This window comes from Tenrec ecaudatus, chromosome 7 (assembly GCF_050624435.1).
Source record: "Tenrec ecaudatus isolate mTenEca1 chromosome 7, mTenEca1.hap1, whole genome shotgun sequence".
Classification (NCBI taxonomy): domain Eukaryota; kingdom Metazoa; phylum Chordata; class Mammalia; order Afrosoricida; family Tenrecidae; genus Tenrec; species Tenrec ecaudatus.
In genome coordinates, this window is record NC_134536.1 from 37,889,529 (window position 1) to 37,906,120 (window position 16,592).

Sequence of the window (16,592 nt, forward strand, 5' to 3'; positions counted from 1 at the left end):
AGAAGTCCCGCATGCCTCCACCCTCAGTCCTTCCTTAAGCTGACATCAACCCGTCCAACAAAGATACACGAATGTGCACTTGGGTTCCATCATCTGTTTCTATGGCCACACGGGACTCACAGAGAACACTCACAGTAAGCAGAATTGATTAGGGAAGTCAACAGGTTAACACCAGCCATGATCAGAAACCATGACAGATAAAGTCACTGACCCACAGCAACACCTCTCCTCAGCCAGCATTCAAGTCTCTCTCTAGTCCTCAGCACCTCTGATTTCGGAGACCAGGAAGCCAGTCCCCCTCTGCCTCTACTCACACTGCTGCTTCTCTCTGCTGTCTATGGTCACCTGGCTTCTGCTGGTAGTCTTGGCCTCTGGCTTCGACATTTTCCTGTTCCCTGTCCCACTGTCTCTGTGCTGTAGCCTCTTGTCTCAGCCTCCACCACTTCAGACAGAGTCCTCAATGGTGCTCTGCGGGTGGCTCCTCTTCCTGGATGGTCCTGAGCTTTCTTGTTCTGCTGGCAAAGTGGCTCTTCTATTCAGTGTAATGACATTGATGGAAGTATGCTTTTTGTCTTTCAGCAGATCATACTTCAAGGAAACTGGGTGGTGACTTGGTTTATATTCCTTCTAAGGTGGGAACTCAGAATACTTCCCATCTTAATCCTGTAAACGTTACATAGGAGAGAACTCATTCCAAAATAAATTTGTAATCACAGACAGGCCAGAATTCACAGTGCATGATACATGGGATTATGTAAGGCCACATTAGTTCATTACACCTTAGGCACTGAGGTACTTAGTTTATTTTGCCAACCTGGCCGATGAACACATCTGGGGTTAATTGAAAGGCAGAAGGTTAAATGGCTCAGTGAGTCTCACCTTTCTTCTTCTTGGGTCTCTTGCTTTGTGATGGTCACACTAGGGTGCAGCTTCCTTAAAATTCCCTGCTTCTGCTTGCAAGGTTGGTTTCCTACAAGACATTTCCAAGGAGAAGCTGATTAAACGTAACTTGATGCAGCCCTGGGTCCTGGAGCAGCCATGTGGAGACCCCTGCCAGTCCTGAGATGTTTGCACATTCACTGACTTGGCTTTCCCCCTGCAGTCGGCGTCATTGTGTCTGTTTTGTGAGATGGAGGAGGACTTTGTGGATTGCTGTCGGACATATGGGTTAATGGGTTCATGTTGGACTTGTGGGTTTAGGCAGCACTGGGTTGGGGTGTTTTATTGATGCTCACTTAACCTTTATATAAAACTCTTTCTTATAAATAAGTTTCTGTGGATTTGTTTCTCTAAAATACCCAGACTAACACAATCACAAATAATTTAGTACACTCCTTTGATTCTGATTTCTGAAAATATTGAAAGTTTAGCTGTCCAGAGATTTCTCATCTTTGTACATCCTGTGTTTCTTGTAAGGAAGTAAGAGGAATATCTACTTTGTGGAAACGAAATACAAGTTTTATGACCTACAGATATTTTGACTATTGTTAGGAGTGGGCAGGGAAACTGACTCATTATTTTCTGTTTCTTTAAATGTATTGAATAATTTTAATGGTAAATGCTATCTCTACTGAGTCCCTTTCTGTCATCTGCCATGTAGACTTTAGTTTAATACACTTCAAATGCTATGTACAGTATGAAATTACCTATGTAGAAAATAAAATTGAAAGAAAAACACTAAAGAAATATGGAAATTATGGTTGTTTTTTGGTGAATTGGATTCTCAGAGACTACTCTTTACAAATTTCAGTATTTCCCCACTTCCCTATAATGTGATAGATGACAGATAACAGTTTGCCCCTAACAATTAACGTCAGAAAGGGGAAAGGAGGATGAATGATGTATCAAGTCTCAAGTCATGGATATGCACACAAAGTTCCAATGTCTGGAGGACCTGGGATATTGGAATGCTTTTCAAAAACCTTTTTCTGCAGTGTGAGTGTGTGTGTGTGTGTGTGTGTGTGTGTGTGTGTGTTAGGAGTGGGTGGGTCCTTGAAAAGTGAGAGCATGCATCCTCAAGAGAGGATTAGCATGTCCCTGGAAATAATGGAAACTCCATGCTAAGAACTCTCCAAGTCATTGCCTAATCTATCTCTTCCTTTATGTCCTTTATAGTTTTAAGAAAATATTCGCATAGAGAATACCCCCTGACATCTTTTTACAGTTTTATTTGCAAATAATCTGCATATTATATAATTCAATAGTTGAAGTATATGAAGAATTGTACTATCATTACTGCAATCAATTTTTAAACATTTCATTTTTTAATTGTTAAATCAGTTTCCTAATGGGTTGGTTATAATGACAATCAATTCCAATGCTCCCATCCCCTTTAGTAAAGCACTTTTTTGCTTCCCAAATCCCCTCACCCTCCCTATCTTTCACCCCTAGCCCCCATAACCTGTGAACCCTTACTTCAGTTATTACCCCGATGCATATACTCCTGTGCTTCACAAACAAGAAAGCCAATAATAATAATAATAAAACAAAACAAAGTAAAATGGTGAAATAAAATAATAATATTACAAAGACAAAAATGCAATTAATGAGTCAGAACAAAAAGACCAAAAATTCTTTAAAATCCAGGCATGAAATTTTTGTGACAAGCAAGAAATGCTGCCCTATAACAAATTCAGGTTGGATCAAGAGGGAGGTATGAATCATCACGTTCAACTCAACATAATCAAGATGACAAGGTATTCCAGAGCCTTGCCTTTAGCCAGAAGGAATCTGCAAGAGACTTAATCTGACTAGATATTCTGCGTATGGGGCTGGGGGTCCCACTGTCTTCCATAGTCCTCTACAAATTGGGTGTTCCCAACTTAAGCACTGATACTTCCCTTAATCATATTTGAATTTGTTATTGTCATCTTTGGATCACATAAGCTGGTGTGCTTCTTCCATGTACACTCAGGTGAGTCCTTGCTTAGACAGCTGCTTGTTTTAATACTAGCATTTAAGACCCCAGGCTCTATTCTGATTGGAGGCTGGGCACCATCTGCTCTCTTCACCACACTTTGTTGCAGCAGCCTTATGTTCAGTGATCATTTCATGAAGGCGAATGTAGAGCAGGGTCGTGTTATAAGAGCCAACTGTTCCTTGACTGGGGCCAGAGTTAACTTGGAGCCCAAATCCTCTCTTTGTCCATGGGATAAGCATGACTCGGGTTTAATTTGGTGGTCATATGGAGACTAAATCAAAACCCCATAAGATCAACTGTACCAACAAGAGCAACAAATCAACCAGAAAAAAGCAAACAAAATCCTAAACTAATTGATGGTAGGAAAACAAAACCCCTTAGAAACAAAAAAGTAAAACATTGTGAATCATCCATTTAGGGTTTAGAGTTATTGCACTGAAAACACCAGAAATTTTTCCACTGACTCAGCACTCTGGACATTGTCAGGATGAGGACTCTATGCGAATCTCATTCCACCATGGGCCCCAACGCATGAGTGGTTGCCCTACACAGTTATGTCTCACATTGGATTGGGCTCTATTTACCTTAAATATGGGGATGTGTGCTGGGGAGGAATTCCTGGGTCAATTCTTTCAAGTCCAGAACCCTGCCCAACAGATCAGACCTGCCATGTCACTAGGAAGGCAGCATCGAGGGGCTGAATATACAGTGATTCTGAGTCTCTTTCCATTGGCTACCTGAACAAGCTGGAGGTTCCCCGGAGGCCCAATGACTACCACTTCCACAACCTTGGGGGAAACACTCTGCTTCCTCTCCCATCGGAGTACCCCGGTTCTCAGTCCAAGGACACAGATAACAAGGACGCAGGGCTCGGTTCATTCAGACAGGCCTCTATGTTAAGTTCTCCTCGTGTAGAGTCTGGGTTATGCCATGCTACCTGCAAGGTTACCTTCCAAGGTCACCGTGGTGCTCAGTCCATGCTGAGGTTCACTGAGGGTTGAGGAGAAACATATTCAAAACATATTCTACTCAGGAAAAAGAAAGCTGGTCCATTGCCCCCTTAGGTTCCCAACAATCGATGTGTAGCATCCATTCCCAATGTGAGGTTACTTCTCCCCGATGACCCACTATACTCACCAACAGAGCTATCAGTGCCTCCTCCAGAATGCAGATTTTGCCATACTCTGGTCTTAGCGTCCTTTCCAGCAAGGCTTTCCTAGTCCGGTGGCTGGCTCATTTATTTGTGCAGCATTGTCTCCATGTTGTAAAGCCTGCCATGGATGGTCTCCCCTTTCCCACCTTTGAAGGTGTGACCCCAGACAATGTGAAATTCCCTCCTTCAAAACGACTCTTGTGAAATGAGCAGAAGGGAGGTGATATATGGTTTATGGCCTGAAGGTGGAGTGGATATTTTTAAAATCATTTTATTGGAGGGTTGTACAAGTCTTATCACAATTCATACATACACCAATCATGTAAAGCACATTTGTACCTCCATTGCCCTCATCATTCTCAAAACATTTGCTCTCCACTTAAGCCTTTGGCATCAGCTCCTCATTTTCCCCCTCTCTCCCCATTGCCCCCTCCCTTGTGAACTTTTGATAATTTATTATTTTGTCATGCCTTACACTGTCCAATGTCTCCCTTCACCCTCTTTTGTGTTGTTCAGCCTCAGGGAGGAGGTTATATGTAGATCCTGGTAATCTGTTCTCCTTTTCCACCCCACCCTTCCTCCACCCAGCCGTTATTGTAAATAGATTTTTTTGTTGTTGTTATTTCTGAGCAGAACAAATTAAACTCCAACGAGAAAGTGGCAGGCTTGTTTAAGCATATTATATTCAAAGTATTCCTTTGCATTAAAACAAACACACTTATCTTGAATATATTCAATAATACATAAAAATCAATAGTTGGAATAAATATATTTAATGGTGAACACCACAGCTAAACGAGGTGAGATGACAATAACCTTGGAATCATTCCTGTGCGTAGAATAACAAGGGTGATCAGCAAAGCCCCTAACAGTGTAACTACACAGTGAATGCACACATACTTAATGGAGTCATTGGTGAAGCTAACTAATGTTGTTAAGAGATAGAGATGTGCTCACGTTTTAATAGCTGTATTTACTATCCACACAAAGTAGAAGAGGACAAATTTGATTCTTTCTCTGACTTTGCCTTTACTTCCTCCATTAAGTTGCGTGTTTAATGGGTAAATAAGTAGGCATAATGAGGCACACCATTCTTGTTTATTAAACAAAAATGTACTTCAAGGCAAATTGAGTACAATCTACTAACATGGGACAAAAGTCTGAATATAAGAAAAATTACTCGTTTCTTAAAGACTGCAGTTTAGCATTGTTTAAAATATCATGAATTAAGCTCCGACATTCTTTCTATACCCTCTATTCCTACCCATCATAACAAGCAGAGCTTCTACCAAAACAATACATTCTGTGTCCATTATTTAGTATTGTTATAAGAGAGACCCCAAGTAGTGATGTTTGCAAGTACCAGTATGTTTCCAACAGGTTAGGCGATTAAAAAGCAATACACATCCAGGGAAGCCCTCTCTGTCTGGCAGCTCTAGAGGAAGGCCTCCATCTCCTTGGGCTTCGGCTTTAAGGCAACCTTCATGTGGTCTGGCATCACTCTTTCCCCATTGTCAGTTTTCTCACATACATGTCTAATGCCATCTTGATCTCGAAAAACATTAACTCAAATTGCAGCATCCACTCATCCTGTTTTATTAATACAACAAATCCCTAAATGGAGCTATAACCACAAACTTAGATGCTGGGATTTACAATGCATAGTTTTGGGCAGGTTGAGTTGTGGGGACAGGAACACCATCCAATTCATGTCATTCTACCCTTTGAACCTTAAAAGGTATGACCTTGCTATATGTAAAACCCATTCACCCCTTCAAGCATTCCCAACGTGTTAAAGTGTGTAGGATCTTTAGATCTTTGGAGTTTGGGCTTGCCACTAAGGCATGTCGGGAACTATCCCCTGCTACACAAAGCTGAGGGGAAAAGTTTGTCATGCTCAAGGAGCAGAAGAATAAGGACTACTTAGAACCACCTAAATCTGAAGGAGTAGGGATGGCATTCCAGTGTGCCTGGGACATGGAACTGAAGCTGTGATTAGAGAGGATGCTGCCTAGTATCCAGAGAGACAAGAGCCCCAGCCTGAGAAATGGAGAGGGCCTGCTCCATGTGCTTCTTCAAAATGTTTCCATCTCTCCAATGGTCTCCAGAGATGCTCCTGTTCTTGGAGGACAGCAGATGCAGCTCTTTTGATCTGATTGTTTTCTGTAGAATTTCATGGGGCAGACGGAAACCCTTTGGTCCTTTCTCTGTCACCTTCAGGTTTCATGGTATGACAGGTGGTTACATCCAATAGTCACTGGGCTCATCGCTTTCACAAAAGATCTTGCAGTCATGTCACTGGTGAATATTCTAGGATGCATATTTGTATTTTGCTTCACAGAACGTTCCAAATCCTGAAGTTTTCATTTTTCATAATTCCTTTTTAAATCCATCTCACTCTTCTTTCATTTTATTATATGTGGCAAGGATAAACCACGTGGTACCTGTCATATCTTGTTTCTAAATCTCATTAGCCAGATATCCCAATTCATCAATTAGAAGTTCTACTTCCAACCTAATATTTGAGCATAATTCAGATAAATTATTTGGTAATGCATTAAAAAAATCACCTTTCCTTCACTGTCCAATCAAATAGTCTCTTCAGGCAGTATGGGTTTTACTGGTGAGCACCTTAAACTCTTCCAGCATGTATTCATTACCCAATTCTAAAATATAATCCTCATTATACATCTTTGTTAAAGTAGCTCCCCTCTCCCAGAACAAATTTCTGGGTTAGTTTTCTAGACTTTCTGGATTTTTGCTTTTGTTTGTTTTTGAGTACTGCTATCAGAGAAATAACACAAGGGAGAGGCATTAACCAATAGAACTCAATTGAGTCATACTTTAGGAGGACACAAGTCAGAATTCAGGATGCTGTCTCTTTGTTGGCTCTGGGGAAGGACCTTAACTCTTTGTGCTCCTGTGCCTCAGTGCTCCTCTTGTGATTTGGCTTTCATTTGCCTGTGTCTTGGCTTCTTCCTCTAATTTGTTTCATATCATTTATATCTCAGAAAATACTAATTCTAGAAATACTCTACCCTAAAAACAACCTGTTGCTAAAGGGGGCTGTAACCACAGGCATAGACATTCGATTTCACCACACGTTTGACATTGGAGTGGATGGAAACACACACAATTCAATTCATAGCACAGGAAGATTATAAAAATTGCTCCAATTAAAAATAGACTAGCTTTTTTCTGGAACCATTGATGGCCACTTACTCCATTTTGCTCCAGATACCTCCAACAATTAAACTATTACACATTTTTTTAAAGAGATATAACAAAACTTGAGTAGTAGGATGCTCCCCATGAAGCTGCATCTAGGGTCAGACTCTGGGTTTTGTCCCTTTCTTATTTGGCAATTGTCAACCAAACCTGTGTCTCAAATGACAACAGGCGAAGCCTATTGTTGAAATATGGAATCCAAGTTGTGGAGGTAGACATCAGGGAGACTTCAGATGGTTAAGATTAACTAACCCTTTTTCTGCCCTCTGGTAATTTTCCAGCCCATACAAATTTCTAAAATTAAAATTATTTCAGAAAAAAAGGAAGTCCTTTTGATTATTTTAGAAAGGCCTGCTTTTACACCCTCTCCAGCTACTTACCTTCTAGAAAGAGCATCTGTTAGTGAATACAGCAGGGATGGCCAGTAGGAACAGATGTGGGTCCTATACATTAAGAATACTAATTGCCAGTTTCCTTTTAAATGATAAAAGTCAGAAGTGGTGTAAATGGAAAGAGGTGGGAGAAATTAGTCTATTGCTGAAAATATTAGACTTTTTTTTTTTTTTTACAATTAAGATGGAGTGCAGTACCATTATCAGGCATGAGGAAGGTAGAGTCTCAAAATGTGAGGAACAATCCAGTTTGAGTTGATGTGGCAAGAAGGTGGGGAGGAATGCGAGGAATGTCCCTGTTTGTTTGGGACTCCATTCCATTCACAGGCAAGCCTGGTTAGCACTGAGCATATAAAAATCCAGTGCACCAGCCCCAACCTCTCACAACTCTTCCCACGTAGAGGAGGCAGCCACTGCAACTCCAACCACAGGATAGAGACCTCCTCTAGCCCGCCATCAGCGAACAGCCAACAGCATCCAACACTGCAGACAGTCCAGCACATCCAGGCACAGCTCCCGGGAAAGCCCACTACAGACCCCCAATCCGCCTGACCTCCAGCAACTGTCCTGCTTCAGTTGTCCTCGCTGCCGCGCGCCATCAATGTCTACCCCCAGCATGAGCTCTCTTCTCTTCGCCTTGGGGTTACTGCTCGCCCTCTGAAGCTGTGTAAGCAAGGAAACCCCTGGCATAGCCACAGCTGCGGGGTAACTCAAACCAGCGAAGAATTCTGCCTTTAGAGTCTAGATCTAAGCCGCCTTACTGTGCAGACTGCAGTTAGAACTGCACTGGGAAATGTCTGTGTGCCTCCAAGCCAAGACTCAGTGCCCTACAGGGGTGAGCGTGGTGAAGGACGGCTGTAACTGCTGCCCCATGTGCGCCAAGCAACCGGGCGAGTCCTGTGAGGAGCCCGACCTCTGCGACTACAGCAAGCTCCTCTACTGTGACCTTGGGACCCCACCGAACCGCACGACTGGAGTGTACAAAAGTAGGACCCGCAGCCCCAACCCCTGGGCTACTTGGTGTCCAGCTCATGTTCCCCACACCCCACTCCCCGATCTCCATATCTGAAATCAAATTTCAAATGACAGTAGCTGCTTGTAGGGCACATCTCTGATGCACTTATAATTCCAGCTGCAGGGACCAAACTCACCTAACCCCTGCATTCTCTTCCTCTCCTCCAGGTAGAGAAGGTTCCCCCTGCTACTGCAGGGGTAGGTCATACAAGCACGGACGGATCTCCTTCATCGGATGCAGAATGAAGTGTATTTGCACACATCGGGTTTGGGTGTGTGAGCCCCTTTGCCCCGAAAACCTTGGCCCGCCCATCCCTGATTGCTTCTCTCCGTGGAAGGTCAAGCCTCCAGGGAAATGCTGCGAGGAGTGGGTCTGTGAAGAGTCCAAGGAGCTCACAAGAGTTGGCACTACCCTTGCAAGTGAGTTGTCGCCCTCTAAGTCACTGTTGTGATTGCCCCTGTGTGATGTACTCCTGTTAGAAATAGCGAACCCACGGGATAAGTCCTAACTTTGCCAAGATAAAGGTAGTGTGATGTTTGCTTCATAGCTGAATTTTGTGTGCTTTGCCCTCATAGATTACCTTGAAGACAGGGTTAGCCTAGACCCAGCGATGATGCGACCCCACTGCCAGGGCCAGACCACAGAGTGGAGCTCCTGTTCGAGGACTTGTGGGATGGGCATCTCCACCGGGGTTACCAATGACAACGCCAACTGCACAGTGGAAAAGCAGAGCCGCCTCTGCATCGACAGGTCTTGCCAACCTGACCTGGAGGAGGACATTAAGGTGACTTAAGGTTCTGCTTCTATTCGTAAATTTTCCTGAATTGGGAGTGGATAGAACCAAAGTTTAGGTCCTTTCCAGCCTTGTTATTAGAGGCCCAGTATCTCCTCCAAAATATCTAACCTGTGAGCTATTTAAAGGGAATGGGATATTGTGTAGTAGGAACCACCCACTGCCTACAGTGTTAGTAAAGTTGAGCCATCCTAAGACAGGCTGGGTCTATTTCTGAAAAACTTACAAATGAGACTTAAACTTCCTCCCCTCAAAATAAAAGTAAAAGTCAGACTAATTAAGGCTGTCTAGTAACACAGAGTACAAACAGACTACTATTTATGTAAAGTCATGTATTTCTTCTCTGTTGTCTATCTTGAGGAGCGGCAAAGGTGTATCCCTAGCATAAGAATGGCTTATCCTCTCAAGTTTAACATTTTTGCCTGCACCAGTTTGAAAACCTACTATTGCATGATCTGCGGAGTCTGCACTGATGCTCAGTGTTGCACACCTAACAAAATAACTACCTTGCCAGTGGAGTTCCAGTGTCCTGATGGTGAAATCATTAAGAGCAGGATGCTCATCAAGGACTGCACCTGCCATTACAACTGCCCTTGAGGTAGCAACATTTTTGAGTCTCTGTATTAGAGGTAGATGTAGGGAAATACAATTAAAGCCAGAGAGTGAGAGATATTATCTCAGTTGACTGTAAATTGAACTGATCTCAGGGTTCTTTTGGGGAGAGGGAGGTTTGGTGCAAACATAATTTCAGCAAACACAAGTGATTTCAATCTATTTTTCTCATTGGGAAATAGAATTTCTGCCTGAATCAAAACATTGTGCTCTGTGGCATTGACATAAATAATCTGTCAACTCCAGACACCTGTTTGAAGAATGTAAAACTTGACAGTGGCATCACATTGCCTTACAACCACATGGTATTTTTGGGGGGTGGGGTTTAGGGAGCAGTGGAGACACCAGGAGAAATGAGTTGCATGGGGAACAATGTCATCCTGAAGTGGTAAGCAGATCGCTATGTTGGAAATGTAATGGAGAAGGAACACTTGAGCGAGCTTGATGACCTGCCTGCAACTCCAGCAGTTGTAAGGATGTGTGTTCTGGGCCATCAAGAGGCTGAGTCATGTCGTTCTGGAAGGCAGAACTACAGACTCAGCTTTGACATTCTGATTTCAATGGCAGTGTTCGAGAATCAGAATCCTGCCTATTACACTGGACAGCTTGTGGCAAGGTTGTTTGCCTGTTACAAGCCAGATTCTTTTAAAATTTTTGTATTGTAGTTATTATATATGTATTAATTTGTACAGCTAACTAAATTAATTTAAAGTTGTGTGATTTTGTTGTGCATGCCTCGGAATTTCAAATGATTAGCCTCCATTTCTGATCACCATAGGAAGGACATAAAGCTTGTCTGATAATTTAAAGCATGAAATGGATACTCACATGGAAAAGTGGGTCAGTTAGAGTGACAATCCATCAAGATAGGTTGTTTGCTAAAGTTGAGGCAGCAGTGTCCACAGAAATCTCACATGTGATTGGAAATATGAACAAGAGGTTTTTATTCAAAATGAAGAATGGTTTTATGGATGATCAATTTTTCCAGTGGGAGCATTTGCTCCTCTTTGACTATGACTGCTTTTTGGAGAGTTTCCTTGTTGAGAGCGTCACCAAAGTTATATGTTTGCACCTTTCTTATTGAAAATAATATATACAAAGGATTTGTTATTCATTTATTCTTCTAAATATTTCTGAGTCTTCTTTAGTATCAATGGGGAGATCTCATTTATTTGTTAAAACAATTTACCAATAATTATCTTTAAAAGTGTCTGTTATCATATATGTACTAATAAACTGCTAATTCAATTTAAATGAATTTTTTACATATGGCTATTTAGCATTGAATCAACAGTCAAGGGTTTGCAAACATTCATATTGAACAAAAGTCATGTGGTGTTTAAGCACACAGTACTTTAAGCAGAGTTTAATGTCAATATTCTTATTATCTCACCCTCCATTAACCCTTATTTGATCTCACATGTCCCTGTTACAGAGCCCCGGTGGTATAATGGTTTATGCATCGTCTGTTAACTGCAAAGTCAGCAGTTCCAAGCCATCAGCTCATGGAGAGAAAAATGAGACTTTCTTTTCCCATAAAAGATTTACAGCCTTGAAAACCCACAGGGGTCATTCTATCCTGTGTTACACAGTCATTACAAGTCAGAATCAATTAAATGCTAAATCATTTGGAGAGTTTTGTGGTTTTGTTTGCATTCAATATCTTTCAAATCACTATAGGCATTTTATTTACAACTGTTCACATTACAGACCTAGTATATGTCTCTTGCTGAGTTTGCATGCTCTGCAACCTAACTGTTCTGTAGTAGAAATGGAAAAGAAAATTGGCATTGAAATGTCACCATCAATTCGGTCTCATTTTGCACAATTCCTTTTTCAGTCGCCAAGAATGCCAATCACAATTAAATGATGATATCAGTAGAAAAAAGTGATCAGAAAATCTTTCATTTGTAAGAGTTAATAGAAAGTTGTCTGATATAAAAATCAGCATTTCCATTTTCCAAATATCTTTTCTTTATCAAAAATTAAGAATCACCTATCTTATCAAGTGGTCTTTGGGAGATAAAATGAAAATTGTATCAAATGAAATTTGACCTATCCAGACTTCTTAAAAGTGAGCTAAAGTGGTAAACAAAAAAATGTCCAAGAACAATTGGAATTCTAGTTTGTTTCCAGAGCAGAATAGCTAAGAAGTCTAGGGAGGAGACAAAAAAGTCATAGACAAATTAAGCTGTCCCAGAGTACTTAGCAATGATGAAGTGCTAGTGTCGTCCAGGAGACAATAACACACCTGTAAATAAAGACACATTTTCCAAACAGTCTTAAGCCACAACCCAAAGAAAAACTTCCTATACATAATCATGAGCATTATTTATGATCAAAAGAAGAGAATTCTGGGATAAACCCATACACAAATACAGCAACACTATTAGGAGAAGCACTCTACTCTCCAAAACACACACACACACACACACAGTACCTTGCTCAACCCATCATTCATTTTTGTCAATGGAATTCCTACCTGAAAACATAGAATATTATAAGGAAAACTGAATGTTCTAAAAGAATTTGAAAGATTATAGAAAGTATTAGTAAAAACATAGATATTGAAATTTCCAAATTGTTGCATTAAATTAGAGAATAAGAAACTAAAATGCAAAACCAAAACTCCATGAACAATCTCCAGACCAAAAGTAAGCAACCCCTAGCACCCTAAAATATGAACATGGGTGCATATCATACGACCTGCAGCATGTTGACATATGTGAAGGGAAATCAAGGATACAAGATATACAATAATGTCTTTGAGCATTAGGGAGCTGCATAATGGTAACCAGTAGTGTTACACTGGTTTTTCTAGAGAAACAAAACTGGTGACAGTCATAAATGTATACAAAAGAACTTTTTTATTAAGAAAGGGGCCCTAGTAGCCACATAGTGGGAAAGCCATTGTGTCTCAAGTCCATGGCCAGATTTTTGCTGGAGGGAGACCCTTCTCAGTTTACACAGATGCCAGAGGGATGAACCAGGAAGCAGACAGATCACAGGCCAACTGAAGCAGAATTGGGGAAATTCACAGTCTCCAGACAGCGTGCAAGTCACTGGGGCACTGCCTTTTTAAGAAGCCAGATGCAAGATCCAGGCCAGCATGAAGAGTAGAGAGATAACCAACTTTCTACAACATTTCTTACATTTATAAGACAGGCCATACCCCTAAGTGGAAGGCATCCGATTTTGACCTAATGGTTGAATTTCACTGATATCTACTTACAGATCCAGCCAAGTTGGCGAAACAAAACAAAAAAATTCAACAATCATACAGGTATAGGAGCCCAATTTTGAAGCCGCTTCTGAGCTTGGTAATTGTTTGGCCTACTATAACAAACTTGAAAGTCAAGACCCTCTTCCAGGACTGGACCCCCAGTATTGGAAATGGAATCAAAATTACAGCTTAACTAACAGAGACAAAAAGTGAGAAATGCCAGAAAAAGAAAGGAAGCCAACATAGGAATCTTAAAAGAAGATGGCTAAATTATTAAAATACACATTACAACACAGCAAAAAAGGAGCTCTATTAGAAATTATATCTTAATCAAGCTGCCATTCTGAAAAAGTTCAGGAAAACTAATTTCACACACAAATAAGAAAAATAAAACATTAAAGTAATGTCTACTGGAATATGAGAAAAATAAGTTAAGGCCAGAAAAAAATATCATTAGATAGAATAAAAGTACACTAGAAATAAATCATCTCAATCTATGCTATTAAACTCACTTCTCGCTTTTTTGACGTATTTGGATTCCAAAGATGAGGTCATTCTGCCAAAATTGGCACGCAAAAATAGAAGGGATAAAATCAAGGATGACTATGTGGTTCCATAACTGGCAAAATCCTGAGAATCATAACCCAGCCAGGCTAACATGTAGGTTAACCATATATTAAGCCAAAGTTACTCACCATGAATGTCAGTGTTCACTACAATCAACACCAAAACATATTTTAGTAAAGTTGCTGGTCTTGGAATCTAGGGCAGATGATCTCTTCAGGACAAGTGGTGAGAGAGGCGATACTTGGAGGGTGGAGGGAGGGTGGGTTGGAAAGGAGGAACCAATTACAAGGATCTATATATAACTCCCTCCCTGGGGGATGGACAACAGAAAAGTGGGTGAAGGGAGACGTTAGACAGTGCAAGATATGACAAAACAATAATTTATAAATTATGAAGTGTTCATGAGGGAGGGGCAGCGGGGAGGGAGGGGGAAATGAGGAGCTGATGCCAGGGGCTTAAGTGGAGAGCAAATGTTTTGAGAATTATGAGGGCAATGAATGTACAGATGTGCTTTATAACAATTGATGTATGTATGGATTGTGATAAGAGGTTTATGAGACCCAAATAAAATTATTTAAAAACATGTATGAATTCATGAAAAATTATTCATATGATCACTTCATGACCAGAAAAAAATTCATACACACAAAATGTCTAAAATGATATTAGCATAAGTCTGTTGCTGAAAATTAAATAGAGCGTATTTTAAACAAGAAAACAATGGAAAAATTAATACTGTGAAAAACTGGTTCCACAAAACTATTAACAGATTTGACAAGGCATTGGCAAATCTAACAAAAAAATAGAAAGGAGCAGACATCAAAATCCAGCATAAAGGACAGAACAAAGGAAATTGCAATAAACTGTAATGAAATTAAAAGATAAATAACACAATACTATGGAGATGTACTCCAATATCTACAACAACTTTGAAGACATGGACCAATACTTGGAAAAACAAATGCTCCCATATACACATCAAGACCCTGAACGGACACATATCAAAAGAAGAAATACATAAGGCTGTCAGGGAACTACCAACTAAAAAATGTCCCGGTCCAGATGGCTTCACAAGAAAATTATACAAAGTATTCAGGAAAATATTAACACCAATTCTTCACAATCTCTTCCACAACATAGAAAAACATAGTAAAGACCTATACTCATTCTATGAAGCTATAAAACATAGACACTGAAACTCACTCTATGAAGCTATAAATGTGGGATTCTATATAAGGATCCCACAGCAAGAGAAAACTACAGGCCAATATGAACATTGAAACAGAAATCATTAACAAAATTTTGGTCAATAGATGGCAAAAGTATATAAAATGAATAATTCACCATAAACAAGTGGGCTTCATCCCAGGGATGCAGGGATGGGTTCAAATCTGGAAATCCAGCAACACTATTCATCACATTGACAAGAAAAAGGGCATGAACCACATGATAACATCATTAAATGTAGAAAACACACTGACAACATTCAAGAATAATTCTTAAAACACTCAAGAAGATAGGATTGGAAGGAAATTGCCTCAATATAATACAAGCTGTATATGAAAAATCAACAGCCAGCATTACAATCAATAGAAAAATTATGAAAACATCCCCCACTGAAAAGGGGAACCACACAAGGATGTTCCTTGTCCCCACTTTTCTTCAGCATCATCCTAGGGGTGCTTGCTAATAACATAAGGCAATGGATGCACATCAAAGAGATTGCCTGGGAAAAGAAATGAAACTATCAATATTTGAAGATTATTTGGTTTTATATATCAAGAGCTCCAACGGCTCCATGGTAGGATTGCTGGAAAAGATGGAAGAATATGGGAGAGTAGCAGGATATAGGATCAACAAGTAGAAATCAATACAACTGATGGGTTTTCAGAAAGAGTTCAAGAAGATAGTACCCTTCACAATAGCCAAGCATAAATTGAGATATCGAACCCCAAACAACAAACGCTCTGCACGAGAAAACTGCATAACATGATTACAAACAATGGAGGGGGGGGCTCTCAAAAATTGAAGAACATGCCATGTTCGTGGACTGGAAGACAATATTGTAAAGATGCCAGTTCTACCTACGGCACTATATCGGTTAAATGGAATCCGATACAACTACCAGTATCTTTTTTCAAAGAAATGCAAAAACTGATGACCAACTTCATCTAGAAAGAGAAGAAGCCCTGATTTGTCAATGACCTTCTGAAGAAGAAGAATGTGGGAGGGCTTGTATTACCTCACTTTAAAATTTATTATATAGCTACAGTTTGCCAAAACAGCATGGTACTGGTGTAATGATAGATGCACAGACCAGTGGATAGAAAATCCAGAAATAAAATCAGCAGCAAGCAGACAACTGATCTTCAATAAAGGTCCAAAAATATCAAACGGGATACACATGCCTTTTTAAAGAAATGGTCAAGGAAAAACTGGTATCTATCTGAAGAAAAATTAAGCAAGACCGATACCTCACTATATACACAATAACAAATTCATGACGAAAGATCCCAAACTCTCAGGATTGTCAATGAGAAAATCGGGAGAAAGCTAAGAACCTTAGAGTAGGGCAAACATGGGCTATCAGAAATAAGGAATGATACACACTCAAAGGATGTTAAAATCAATGAATAGGACATGCTAAAGATAAAACACTGAATACTACATCAGAGGGTAAAAAGAGTAT

At 40.3% G+C, this 16,592-nt stretch overlaps 1 protein-coding gene across 2 annotated transcripts; it reads left to right on the forward strand.

The window, feature by feature from the left end:
• The first annotated feature begins 8,093 nt into the window (after positions 1–8,093).
• On the forward strand, positions 8,094–11,245 carry LOC142452708 (CCN family member 2-like). 2 transcript variants are annotated; one of them, XR_012785344.1, is made up of 3 exons: positions 8,094–8,360; positions 8,876–9,127; positions 9,284–11,245. XR_012785344.1 is itself a non-coding variant. In XM_075553932.1 (3 exons), the coding sequence occupies exons 1-3, from the start codon at positions 8,565–8,567 to the stop codon at positions 9,499–9,501; spliced, it is 585 nt and encodes a 194-aa protein (XP_075410047.1). In that variant the 5' UTR covers positions 8,559–8,564; the 3' UTR covers positions 9,502–11,245. The 2 variants fall into 2 exon arrangements, 1 of the variants encoding a protein (XP_075410047.1); XM_075553932.1 differs by lacking the exon at positions 8,094–8,360 and adding an exon at positions 8,559–8,679.
• Positions 11,246–16,592: the final 5,347 nt, after the last annotated feature.

Coding starts and splice junctions, on each gene's coding strand:
- LOC142452708 (XM_075553932.1), top strand. CDS start 8,565: ATGTGCGCCAAGCAACCGGGCGAGTCCTGTGAGGAGCCCGACCTCTGC. Junction 8,680..8,875: donor CACGACTGGAGTGTACAAAA/GTAGGACCCGCA, acceptor CCTCTCCTCCAG/GTAGAGAAGGTTCCCCCTGC. Junction 9,128..9,283: donor AGTTGGCACTACCCTTGCAA/GTGAGTTGTCGC, acceptor TTGCCCTCATAG/ATTACCTTGAAGACAGGGTT.